The sequence below is a fragment of the Balaenoptera physalus genome, assembly GCF_965194825.1.
Source record: "Balaenoptera physalus genome assembly, chromosome: 4".
Lineage (NCBI taxonomy): Eukaryota > Metazoa > Chordata > Mammalia > Artiodactyla > Balaenopteridae > Balaenoptera > Balaenoptera physalus.
Window position 1 is genome coordinate 71,148,099 of NC_138891.1, and position 12,666 is coordinate 71,160,764.

Sequence of the window (12,666 nt, forward strand, 5' to 3'; positions counted from 1 at the left end):
AAAAGATGATTACATCCATCTCAGAAGCCTTATATGCTAACAAACTGATGAAAATGGAATGTACTTCTCAGGGCAGAGCAGGAAAGAAGCATGGGGAGGTCGGGATGTTTCAGTTCTTTACATCTGTTACTTCTCCCCTTTTCATAGCTTATGACTGGTTTCTTTGATGTAAGAAAGTGAGGTACGTATCCTTAGGTCTGTGTTCATGCATGTAAAGGCAGGGCGGCGGGGAGTGAGTGTCCAGTTTTAGATAATAAAACTCTAAAACAGGTCTTTAGTTTGCTCAATGCGTGTTCTGGGGTAATCACAAACACTCTTTGGTTCTTCATTTTCTCATGCATAGAACAAATGTGTTGGAATATCTAAATGGTCTCCAAAGGCTCTTCCAACTCATTTATCCTAAATCTCTCTGACTGTCTAAAGCTTTACCTTTATCAATTTAATCAGTGTTTCCCAGGAGGGTGCTGGGCTAGCGGCTGTGAGTTATGCAGAGTTGAGAAGGACATCTCCTCTGCTTTTAAAGGGCTTGAAGTCCAGTGGAAAACACAGATGGGGTGTGGAATAAAGAATGTGGCTAGCCTTTGTCTCAGGTGGACCCTTGGAGTGAAAAGTTTGACTGGCCTTTGTCCCCACTTCTTGGGATATATCCTCTAAACCCTTGGAATTTCCTGATTGATAGGAGTATCTCTTCTGTTCATAGTGGGCCTGAAGAGAGTTTGTGCTAATGAGATGGCTCAGAATGGAAGATGGCCATGCCAAAAATACCAACTGTGTGATTAGAGAGCTGGGGCCTTCAGAGAAGAAGAGAGCTGGAGATTGAGTTCAACCTCATGGCCAATGATTCAATCAATCACGTTTCTATGATGAAACCTCAATAAAAACTCCAGACACCAAAGCTCAGGTGAGCTTCCCTGTTTGGCAATACTCTGCATATGGTCACACATCCACGTGCCAGGAGAGTAAGGCAGACTGACTCCCTAGGGAGAGGACAATGGAAAAGTCATGTTTGAGATCCTCCCAGACCTTGCCCTTATGTCTCTCCCTTTGATTGGTTCTGATTTATATCTTTTTGCTATAATAAAACTGTAATGAGATGGTTAGCACTTTCCTGAGTTCTGTGAGTTGTTGCTGCGAATGATTGAACCTGAGGGACTAGTGAGAACGCCCACATTTATGACCAGCACGTCAGAAGTGTGAGTGGCATGGGGACCCCCAAACTTACAGCTGGTGCCTAAAGTGAAGGCAGTCTTGTGAAGGCTGTCCCTTAAGCTGTGAGGTTTGGCCCAACTCCAGGTAGTTGGTGTCAGAAGTCATTGCATGGGCACAGAGAAGAGGTACACAATGTGGACTCTGGTCAATGCTGGGGGAGGGGTGCAAGGAGACCCCTCTGCGGCCATAGAAAGCAGAGGCCGCAGTGCTTGGAGTCCTCTCTGCAGTCCAGTATCCAGGGTAGAATGTGGCCACAGAGGTCATAGAGAGGCTCTGGGTAGTGGAAAGACGTGTAATGGCACCTCTGGGCATCTGGCTTCTACCTCTTTGGTCTTCTCTTTCTCAGATGTTCATTGTAGTTTCTGCCTTTTCTTTTACACAGGGACTGTGGAAGTTTGAATTATTGGCCTCATTGTGGCAAAGCGTACTTTATCTCCCCTTAATTGTGGTTTTTACTGTGCAATTTTCTCTGGCCAGAGAGATGTTAGCAGAGTTTGGAGGCACGCTTGCATGGCTGGGCTTGCTCTCTGGCTCTGCTGTCTTTGATCTGTACTCATAGCATGCCCAGGTTTGTCCATTCAGTCCAGCCCCAGAAAGAAAAATGTAGAACCAACCTGAATTAAACCCAAAGCCTGGACCAAGACCAACTAATCTACATCCTAAGCAGAGCGGCTCAGGTAAGCCCACCTAGATCAACTGAATGGTAGTCAACTTATAGAACCATGAGTGGCTATTGTAAGCCACGGAGTTTTGAGAGTGGTTTGTTATGCAGCATTACTATGGCAATTACTGTGGCAATTGATACAGAATGCTTACATAAAGATTATTTTAACTTTTTCCCTAATAGAGATGTTTAATACTTTCTGACAGGGAATCTGTTTACTTGACTATAAATAAAAATAAAAATAATGACAACCATTTTAGAGTCCCTACTAGGTTCCAGAGGCTGTGCTAAGTGTTTTATAAACATTATTGTTATTTCTTTAAGAAGCAATGCAAAATAGGTATTTATCTTTACCAGTAAAGAAACTGATGTTCAGAGAAGTAGAATCCCTTGCTTAAAGACCCATAGTTAGTGAGTGACATGGTGGTGATGTAAACTCAAGTCTGTCTGACTGTAAAGCCCCATGTTCTCTGCTCTACAGCAGATTGCAGTGGTTTGGAGCTCATGAATTGAAAAGAATAAAATGAGGAGCCCTGGAATACAAGCTCGGACAGCAGAACAGTTTATCAGCAACTAAAAGAACTTTTCTAAATTGTCTAGGTTTCTTTAAAATGATGATATCTATCAGATTGCATGCAGAGGAATAAAAACTTGTGAAGTGTTATATTTTATTCAGAATTAATCATTACCTCCTCAGAGTTTCCTCAGCACATTACCCATATTGCTGCTATAGTTCAGAATGTCTGGCATTAAGTCTACTTGTTTACATATGTATTCAGCAGACTGTGAGCTCCCTAAGGGAAGAAATCCTGTCTCGTTCCACTTTCTGTTCCTTACTGAACTTAGCACAGAGCCTGCTGTGTGGGAGGACTTATCAGCTTTTAAATTCTATTCTCAAAGTATAGTTTTCAACCGTTCATCATTTGGATATTATGTAGGTATGTTTCTCCTAAATAGTTGGCTTACTTGTGTTATGGACATTTCAAGTCATGTAAGTCAAATTTCAGGAGTCTTGTGAACTCATCTAAACTACATGCAAAATTTTGATTGTGCCTCAGGAGATTTTTAAGGTGAGAAGATCTCTATCTTCCATCAGATTCTCCAAGGGGACCAAGACCCAGAAAGGACTCATTGAAGCACTGATGGAACTTAAGAGAGGTATTTCTATAACAGATACAATCCCTCCTACAGCCTTCTTCTCTGTACACTGTGCCTCCTCCAATATGCTGGAGCGATTAGCCCAAATGGAGCTGAATTACATGACTTCACTCATAGAAATGATTGGCCTCGACTGGGCATCTTACCCAAGAGAAGTTGATAAATTTTCTTTCCAAACGATTTGCAAATAACACTGAGAGGCTGAGCTAATTGGCTGTAGGAAGACACGCAGAAAGGTTATGGAAACTCAACAGTAGTCACCATCTGGTGTCATTTGCAAAGTGAATGAGTAGAAGTCAGATGAAAACAGGAAGGATAGAAAGAAGAAGAAAGACAGAAGATGGTCTCTTGGAAATAGGGAAAGAGGACTCTAGCCCTCCTCAAGCCTTGATGCTTTCAACTTTCTGTTCTCAGAATTTTTTTGAGAATTAGATTCTTAAACATGTCCCTTCCTCTATTTTCTTCATCTAATTTGAGTGGGTCTTACTGAAAAGAACAGGGATGCAGCTACAACAAGTTCCTTTCAAAATGGCTTCTAAACCTATGAAGGTCAAATTGGACTTCAAGACATGCATTTTCTTAATTGACTTTTCTAACTTCATCTTGCTTTTGTCCTAGATTTTTCCTTTCATGTATTATGTCTTGTCTTATTAGTGGCCTTTGTATGTTGTATTAAAATCTTGTGGATACACAAATCAATCAATGTGATAATCCAAATTAACAAATTGAAGGAGAAAAACCATATGATCATCTCAATAGATGCAGAAAAAGCTTTTGACAAAATTCAATACCCATTTACAATAAAAACCTTCCAGAAAGTAGGCATAGAGGGAACTTACCTCAACATAATAAAGGCCATATATGACAAACCCACAGCCAACATTGTTCTCAATGGTGAAAAACTGAAACCATTTCCACTAAGATCAGGAACAAGACAAGGCTGTCCACTCTCACCACTATTATTCAACATAGTTTTGGAAGTTTTAGCCACAGCAATAAGAGAAGAAAAAAAAATAAAAGGAATCCAAATCAGAAAAGAAGAAGTAAGCTGTCACTGTTGCAGATGACATGATACTATACACAGAGAATCCAAAAGATGCTACCAGAAAACTACTAGAGCTAATCAATGAATTTGATAAAGTAGCAGGATACAAAATTAATGCACAGAAATCTCTTGCATTCCTATACACTAATGATGAAGAATCTGAAAGAGAAATTAAGGAAACAATCCCATTCACCATTGCAACAAAAAGAATAAAATACCTAAGAATAAACCTACCTAAGGAGACAAAAGACCTGTATGCAGAAAATTATAAGGCACTGATGAAAGAAATTAAAGATGATACAAACAGATGGAGAGATATACCCTGTTCTTGGATTGGAAGAATCAACGTTGTGAAAATGACTATACTAGCCAAAGCAATCTACAGATTCAATGCAATCCCTATCAAACTACCAATGGCATTTTTCATAGAACTAGAACAAAAAACTTCACAATTTGTATGGAAACACAAAAGACCACGAATAGACAAAGCAATCTTGAGAAAGAAAAATGGAGCTGGAGGAATCAGGCTCCCTGACTTCAGACTATACTATAAAGCTACAATAATCGAGACAGTATGGTACTGGCACAAAAACAGAAATATAGATCAATGGAACAGGATAGAAAGCCCAGAGATAAACCCATGCACATATGGTCACCTTATTTTTGATAAAGGAGACAAAAATATACAATGGAGAAAAGACAACCTCTTCAGTAATTGGTGCTGGAAAAACTGGACAGCTACATGTAAAAGAATGATATTAGAACACTTCCTAACACCATATACAAAAATAAACTCAAAATGGATTAAAGACCTAAATGTAAGGCGAGACACTATCAAACTCTTAGAGGAAAACATAGGCAGAACACTCTATGACATAAATCACAGCAAGATCCTTTTTGACCCACCTCCTAGAGAAATGGAAATAAAAACAAAAATAAACAAATGGGACCTAATGAAACTTCAAAGCTTTTGCACAGCAAAGGAAACCATAAACAAGACGAAAAGACAACCCTCAGAATGGGAGAAAATATTTGCAAATGAAACAACTGACAAAGGATTAACCTCCAAAATTTACAAGCAGCTCATGCAGCTCAATATCAAAAAAACAAACAACCCAATCCAAAAATGGGCAGAAGACTTAGACTTTTCTCCAAAGAACATATACAGATTGCCAACAAACACATGAAAGAATGCTCAACATCACTAATCATTAGAGAAATGCAAATCAAAACTACAATGAGGTATCACGTCACACCAGTCAGAATGGCCATCTACAAACAATAAATGCTGGAGAGGGTGTGGAGAAAAGGGAACACTCTTGCACTGTTGGTGGGAATGTGAGTTGATACAGCCACTATGGAGAACAGTACGGAGGTTCCTTAAGAAACTAAAAATAGAACTACCATACCACCCAGCAATCCCACTACTGGGCATATACCCTGAGAAAACCATAATTCAAAAAAAGGCATGTACTACAATGTTCATTGCAGCTCTATTTACAATAGCCAGGACATGGAAGCAGCCTAAGTGTCCATCAACAGATGAACGGATACGGAAGATGTGGCACATATATACAATAGAATAGTACTCAGCCATAAAAAGAAATGAAATTGAGTTATTTGTAGTGAGGTGGATGGACCTAGAGTCTGCCATACAGAGTGAAGTAAGTTAGAAATAGAAAAATAAATACTGTATGCTAACACATATATATGGAATCTAAAAAAGAAAAAGAAAAAAAAGGTTCTGAAGAACCTAGGGGCAGGACAGGAATAAAGACGCAAACGTAGAGAATGGACTTGAGGACACGGGGAGGGGGAAGGGTAAGCTGGGACGAAGTGAGAGACTGGCATGGACTTATAAATACTACCAAATGTAAAATAGACAGCTAATGGGAAGCAGCCACATAGCACAGGGAGATCAGCTTGGTTCTTTGTGACCACCTAGAGGGGTGAGATAGGGAGGGTGGGAGGGAGATGCAAGAGGGAGGAGATATGGGGATATATGTATATGTATAGCTGATTCACTTTGTTATAAAGAAGAAACTAACACACCATTGTAAAGCAATTATACTCCAATAAAGATGTTAAAAAAATAAATTAATTAAATAAAATAAAATCTTGTGGGAACAAGGCAGGGTGTGGATAGATAAGCAAGTAAATAAATAAATAATGTGATAGAATTGTTTTTTTTTAAACATTCTCCAAGAGAATGTACTAGGTAGATTCATTTCATTATGGTTTTTAAAATTAATTTTTAAAAATTTTTATGCAATTTTTAAAGGTTACACTCCATTTACAGTCATTACAAAATACTGGCTATATTCCCCATGCTGTACAATATATCCTTGTAGTCTATCTTACACCCAATAGTTTGTACTCTGACCCCTTTAGTGCCCATCCCCACCCTCTCCACTAGTTTGTTCTCTCTATCTGAGTCTGCTTCTTTTTTGTTATATTCACTAATTTGTTATATTTTTTAGATTCCACATATAAGTGACAGTATTTGTCTTTCTCTGGCCTTTTTCACTTAGCTTAATGTTATGGCATTTTCTTTGTCCCATACTAATTCAGGCTTAAGGTCAAGGTCCTAACCGGGAAACCTGGAAATGTAGATGCCTTGGTGAGAGTGATTTTACATTGATCGTCCAATCGTCAATGACTCTTAATGTCTGTAGATAAATGTCCACAGTTCTCAGCCTGTCAGTCAAGATTCTGTGATCTGACCCAACTTACTTTGTCAAATTTTATCTCCTGCTGTTTTTTTCCACATACCCTACAGTGTGGTCAAATTGAAAAACTCGCCCTCTATATTTATCAGCTCTCTCTTTCTCATGCTGCTTCTTTCTACTTGAAATGCCCTTCTTTTGGTAAAAGATATTTGAAATCTTTTCACGCTTCCTATTTTGGTGCAAATTTTACTTCTTCCATGAAGCCATCCAGTATCTCTCTTTTCTACGTTGCCATCTCCTCCTTAACTGCAGATCATCAGAAACAATATCCCCTTTTTCCAAACTCCAAAAGCATCTGCTGTTTTCTGGTACTTGCTATTTTTGACTTGTATTTCATCCATTCATGTATGTGAATCCTCCACTAAACTCTATACATCAGTGATCAGCCTTTTAATGCCCAGGTACTTAATGTGCCTAACACATAGTAGGAGATGAACACTTCGAAAAGGAGGTTGAATGGAGATTTTCCTCTTGTCTGGGGAATTTTGCTGAGCCTCATATTTGAGGACAGTGAGAGGTAAGTGACAATTTAATGTAAAGAAAGATGACTACCGTATCTCCATAGTACCTAGTAAGAGGGATCCACACTGGTCCTTCAACTGTAAGCATGCCATCCCCCCTCCCCCAGTTACCTATGTACTGACTATATAAGAGTAAACCATGGAGATGATCAAGAGGTTCTTTAACGGGAATTGTTAGGAGAAGCAAGAACTGTGGTTTTCTTCCCAGCATCACAACACAAATGAAGGGAGGTCATAAGAACCACTCCAGGAGAGACCTGAAGTGGCGAGGGTGTAGAATGGCTCTCATTCCCCTTCCTGTAATATCAAAGGGAAGAGAGAAGGGGCAGCAGTGAGAACAAGCTACACATCTACTATCTGGTACGTCAAGTAGAAGGGATGGAAATTAGCCAGGCTAGAGCTGTCTTGGAAGGAATCTGCCCAGTGGGCTGTTCAGCTGAGGCTAGAGGGCCCAGCAGAAGAAAAAGGCTTTGTGATATGTACCACTAGAAGGCAGATCCTGAAAGAAATCCTGAGGGGTCAGAGAAGAGAGCATCACACATATCAGGGAGTGGTCTAGTCCAGACCGCTGGACTGGGAATCTCTGAAGAACTCAAGAACTCGCCAGTGAGCCCCATGCAAAGTGCCTGAGTTTAGATGCTTACCCTGTTAGAGGGCACTTGACAGGAGAGAACTAGAGTACCCCCACTTAAGCAAAAAGTCCTGGGCTCCTGCCGCTTATATTCGCTGAAGCAGGGGTGAAAGTAGAAAACAAAGGAAAATAGAGACCATGGCCTTCTCTCCCACTGCCTGCTCCAAGCCATAGGTCAGGCTTCATCTGGAGAAGAAAACTTTGTATTGGATGAAAACATGAAATGTTAATTTATAATACCTGGACTTTTTATATCTAAAGATGATGTCATTTGAATACCTAGAATTGACCAGGAAATGATCTGCCTGTAGGATGACTGAACTTGCAGGGATGGGAAAGCAATAGTGTTTGAAGGCAGGTGGTAAAAACAAACAAAAATAGCAGTTTCCACCCTCTTTTTTTCACCTTCACCATTTACTTAGCCAGCTACACATTTGTTGAATAATAATTGATAAAGTGCTGTCATTCAAATAGAACACTATGCTTCTGATCTATCACCCTTCTGAGACTTTTCTCTCCCACTGGTAACAGTGGTCCTGCCCTGAGTCATCCCAACTCTCCCACCAAACTCGCTCTGAGATGAGAGGGTAAGTTTCACAGCATGACCAACTGGCATGAGAGTCAGCAGGCTATTGCCATGGGAAAGCATAAAGTATACCCATCACCTTGGGAGTCAAATTCATAACCAGTATCATGGAATTAAGTGTGCAAAAGCTCAAAACAACTTAGTCAAGGTCATCTGGCAATTCTGTGGCAAGGCTACCACCCATGTTTTTGAATTTCTAATCAGTCTACTTGTACACAGCCTAAGTCTTTTCAAGGGCTCACCAAATTAGTCAGTCATCTCAAAAAAAAGACAAAAAGGATGGGTGTAGCACAATATCATTCATCTTGTAATGAGTGCTTACAGGGTGTGATGCACTGTACTATACACTTTACATTCGGTATCTTATCTGATCCTCATAACCTTATAAAGACCTTTCATATGAGTCAGTTATTTATTTAGTAAATAATTTCCTAAAGGTCGCAGAGATAGGGAGTTGTAGAGGATGGCCATGGCCTTCACTTTCATGCTACCGCCTGCTAGCTTAGCTCTTGGAACATCCTGGTATTCTTTTTTCTTTTTAACATCATTGTCCATCTTCACAAGTAAATCATGCAAATTGCTTTAAAAAATAGAGAACATTCTAGAAGCAATATCAAGGATTCAAAATGATCCAGTCACGTGAATATTAATAACACATAGAAAATATTTTAGAGAGCTATAAATAGATATTTCAACCCTAAGAATCAAAATTGATATTACTTACGTCCCTGACACTGGTAAATTTTGTCATTGGGTTAATATAATATATGACCTCAATATCACTTTCATGTTTTTAAGATGCTACATGAAATTCTCAAGGTTGTTAATATCCTGCATTGCTGCATGTTTTATCTGTTATTTTTCATAACACTTCCTCTGTTGAACAAGGAAAAGGAGATGAGTATATCATTCTTTTTCTTTGCTCTCTGTTGAGGCAGTCAACTTTCTCACTTACTAAGAGTTAGTATCAAGCTCTAAGTTCCTTGGTAGGAAATACTTTATCAGTGTCATCTCAAAGGAAGGAAATAAGAAACAGCTGCTGTGAGCCACACCTTGCTTTTGAGAGAATTCCACTACAATAAAGCGCTAGCATTTGTTCTCAAACGTCAAAGACCTAGCAAAAGTCTGGTTTCACGTCAATGTGAAGCATAGCTGAATAATGGAAAATGACCTTTGGGTTTCAAAGATTTCCCTTCCCAGATTTCTTGTACATTTTTCTTTGTACAAGACACAAACCTACAAAGAACTGAGAATGTGTTGACAATTTTGTGAGGCTAAGACCTATTTTCTATCAGGACATATTAATGCCAAGTCTGAGGACTTGAAGCCTCAACTTACTGCCAACACCACTTTCAGAAACTTCACAGGTAATGAGGTCTTGGTAGTTAAGATGTGTCATTGTCAGAACCTCTTATTTGTATGAATAGTTCTAGAATTTCATGGATAAATACAACTAATATGGTTTACTTTGCTAAAGAGCTTACTTGTTAAACAGACCATCAAGGTAGTAGCAACATCTGGCATGAGATACTGGTAAATCCCAAAGAGCTGTACTTGCTGAAAAGGAAAGAAAAGTAAACATAAGTGAGGCTTCTGCCATCATATAGTCTTTATCATTCCCAACACTCTTCTTGAAAGTGGTCAGGAAGCAGCTGTTACTTTCCTCCCCCACTTTAGGAAGAAAGGAACTTACCTAACATCTTTACCATCTCATTGGATAGAATAAAACGAAATCACTATTTTCCCAGTGTATAACTTAATTCCATATTAGCAATGAGAATCAGTCAGTTGGGAAACACCCTCCTTATTGGCCCTAGTAATTCTGGCAGCTGTAGACTCAGCCTGGATAGTTGAACTCTCAACATAAGATATTAAAGCCTGAAAGTTCTTCTGGGAACTTCATACTTAAAATTTGAAGTCAAGGCCTCAAATCATTCAACACGTTTTTCTCTCCATCCTCATCCATGGATTGAGTTCACAACATCGTTCTCTTGGAGTCCATTTACTTTCACAAACTGAACAAGTTCCCCACCCCAAGTAAGCCCATTGCAGACTTCATTCTGGTATACCACCTGCCTGTCTAAGGTTTGTGTAGACATAGAACTCCTTTTCAGTTCACATTTATGGAACTGAAGTATTTAAACATGAAAGTCAGCTCGATACTCTCCAGGAACTTGCCTTGCAATACCTTTTGCTGCCAAGTCTGTTTCTCTGCTTCATAGCTGTTGACTGAGCACTAAATCATAATCTGGTTCTATGCATATTACAAACAACATTGATGCAAATGAAAATATTTCTGGCCCTTTGGAGAGTGAACTCAAGGCCAAGATGTTTCCAGGTGAAGGTCCTTGGAGGACACTCTTACTTAGGTCTAGACCATCAGAGTGAATGGCTTCAGAGTAGACCGGTTCCAACTCTATCCATGGAGACTTTGGAACTGAAATTCTGCTTTCGTAATTTTCAGAGAATGCAAATAGTTTCTCAGTGTCCCTCTCATCCTCCAATTCTTTCTCTGTCTTTTTACATTTCCTTCTCATATTCTTTTGCCCTCAGAATGGTAAAATTATATATAAGCAGGGTGAGATGGAACAGGGCTTTTCAAAGACAGCTTTACTTTATATTCTGGGAGCAGTTTTCAGGGAACTATCAAGGGCTTTGGAAATCAGTCAGCCTGACTTCCCGGAGGCAGATAAAGGCTCAGCCAAGGGCAAGATCTAATTTGTTCTTAGTGATAGAGGCAGAACTGGAATCCAGGTTTCCTGACTCTCAATCCATTTCTTGTTTCTACCCACCTGGTTGGCCCTTAGCCTCTGTGTATGCTTCTTGCAATCAATAGCCCACTGAGGCTGGAGTCCTGTGGTCCCTGCTTTCACCACTCAAATGTCTCAGGAAAGCAGTAAAATAATTCCCTCCTCACAGTGTTCCCTGAGCGTGGTGGATCATTTTACTGTAGCGTAAGTTATGACTGAACCGATGCAGATTACTTTCAACCTATACATATTTCTTCCATATAGCTAATTAATTCTTAGATGATTATTTTTATCATTTCATTTCAAAAGTCTTTTCAAAACATTTTTACAGAATTGTTAATCCTTTACTAATGACATGTGTACGTTCTCGGCAAGTTCAGAACTAAAGCTCCGGTATGGGAATTTTTCCAGTTTTTGAGTCCTTCAAAGTCAAATTCAACAACTTCTCATTCTTTTTATCTCTTCTTAGTCTGCCAAAAATATTCCATAGTTGGAGACTGATGCATTTCCTGCTGAGTTATATTTAGGCTGCCCTGAGGCTCTCTCCATACTCTAAGTGAAGAAATAGAGGCTGGAGGAGGTCAAGTGTCTCAGGTTATCTAGAGAAAAACAACACTCCTAGAAACTGAGCCACATCTACTTATTTCTAGATCTGTGTTTCATGCACAGCTATATCAAGTTCTCAAGTTTGTAGACATCTATTTTGAGAAATGTCATTTATTTATAAAACATTAAATCCTGTGTAAGAGCTGCACCACCTCCCCCAAATATACAAGGGATATAAATGCAATTAGAACTGGGAAGAAATTATTTTAGTTCATATCCAGTAGAGCAGTGATGTACGCATAAACTGGATTATGCCGTACATGGTCAAGTATTTAAATACCCCGAAGGATGAGACAAGAGCAGCTAGGCCTTCTCTGTTTAAGAAAACATAAAAATAACTGGTTATATATGACACACATCTCCCAGTCTCTTTTATATTTTAAAAGGAGCTCATTTTAATAGCCTGCTGATATACATTCACTTAATCACTGATTCATCCTCTCAGTTATTCATTTAGCCACTCATTCACTCACTCATTCTTTCCTTCAATCATTACCTCACCCACTGATTCATAAGTTCACATTTATTTAAGGCTTATAAGGTGCCAGCATTATGCTCAGAGTCACGGAGGATATAAATGAATCAGGCACAGTCCTTATTTTCAACAAGCTTGCAATGAATTAAGAAGATTAACATGTACATTATAAACACAATACATTGTGACAAGGTGCAAAATGTCAAGTACTGACTCGCCTGTGATTCATTCCATCCTAGCAACACTTGCTCCCCGTGTGTGTTTTAAAGTCCCTTAGAGACATAAAGCTAAG

General features: G+C 39.3%; 1 protein-coding gene and 1 long non-coding RNA gene across 2 annotated transcripts in view; one reads left to right on the plus strand and one right to left on the minus strand.

Moving 5' to 3' along the window:
- The window catches only part of LOC309660383 (putative cation-transporting ATPase 13A5), a 122,823-nt gene that overhangs the window by 17,259 nt on the left and 92,898 nt on the right, over positions 1-12,666 (minus strand). Inside the window, 2 exon segments of the mRNA XM_082460975.1 lie at positions 10,028-10,100; positions 12,117-12,213. Of these exon segments, the coding sequence (XP_082317101.1) occupies positions 10,028-10,100; positions 12,117-12,213 (170 nt within the window).
- On the plus strand, positions 778-6,190 carry LOC309660685. Its single transcript, XR_014263542.1, has 2 exons — positions 778-1,886; positions 2,970-6,190. It is a non-coding gene; the product is annotated as an uncharacterized lncRNA (long non-coding RNA).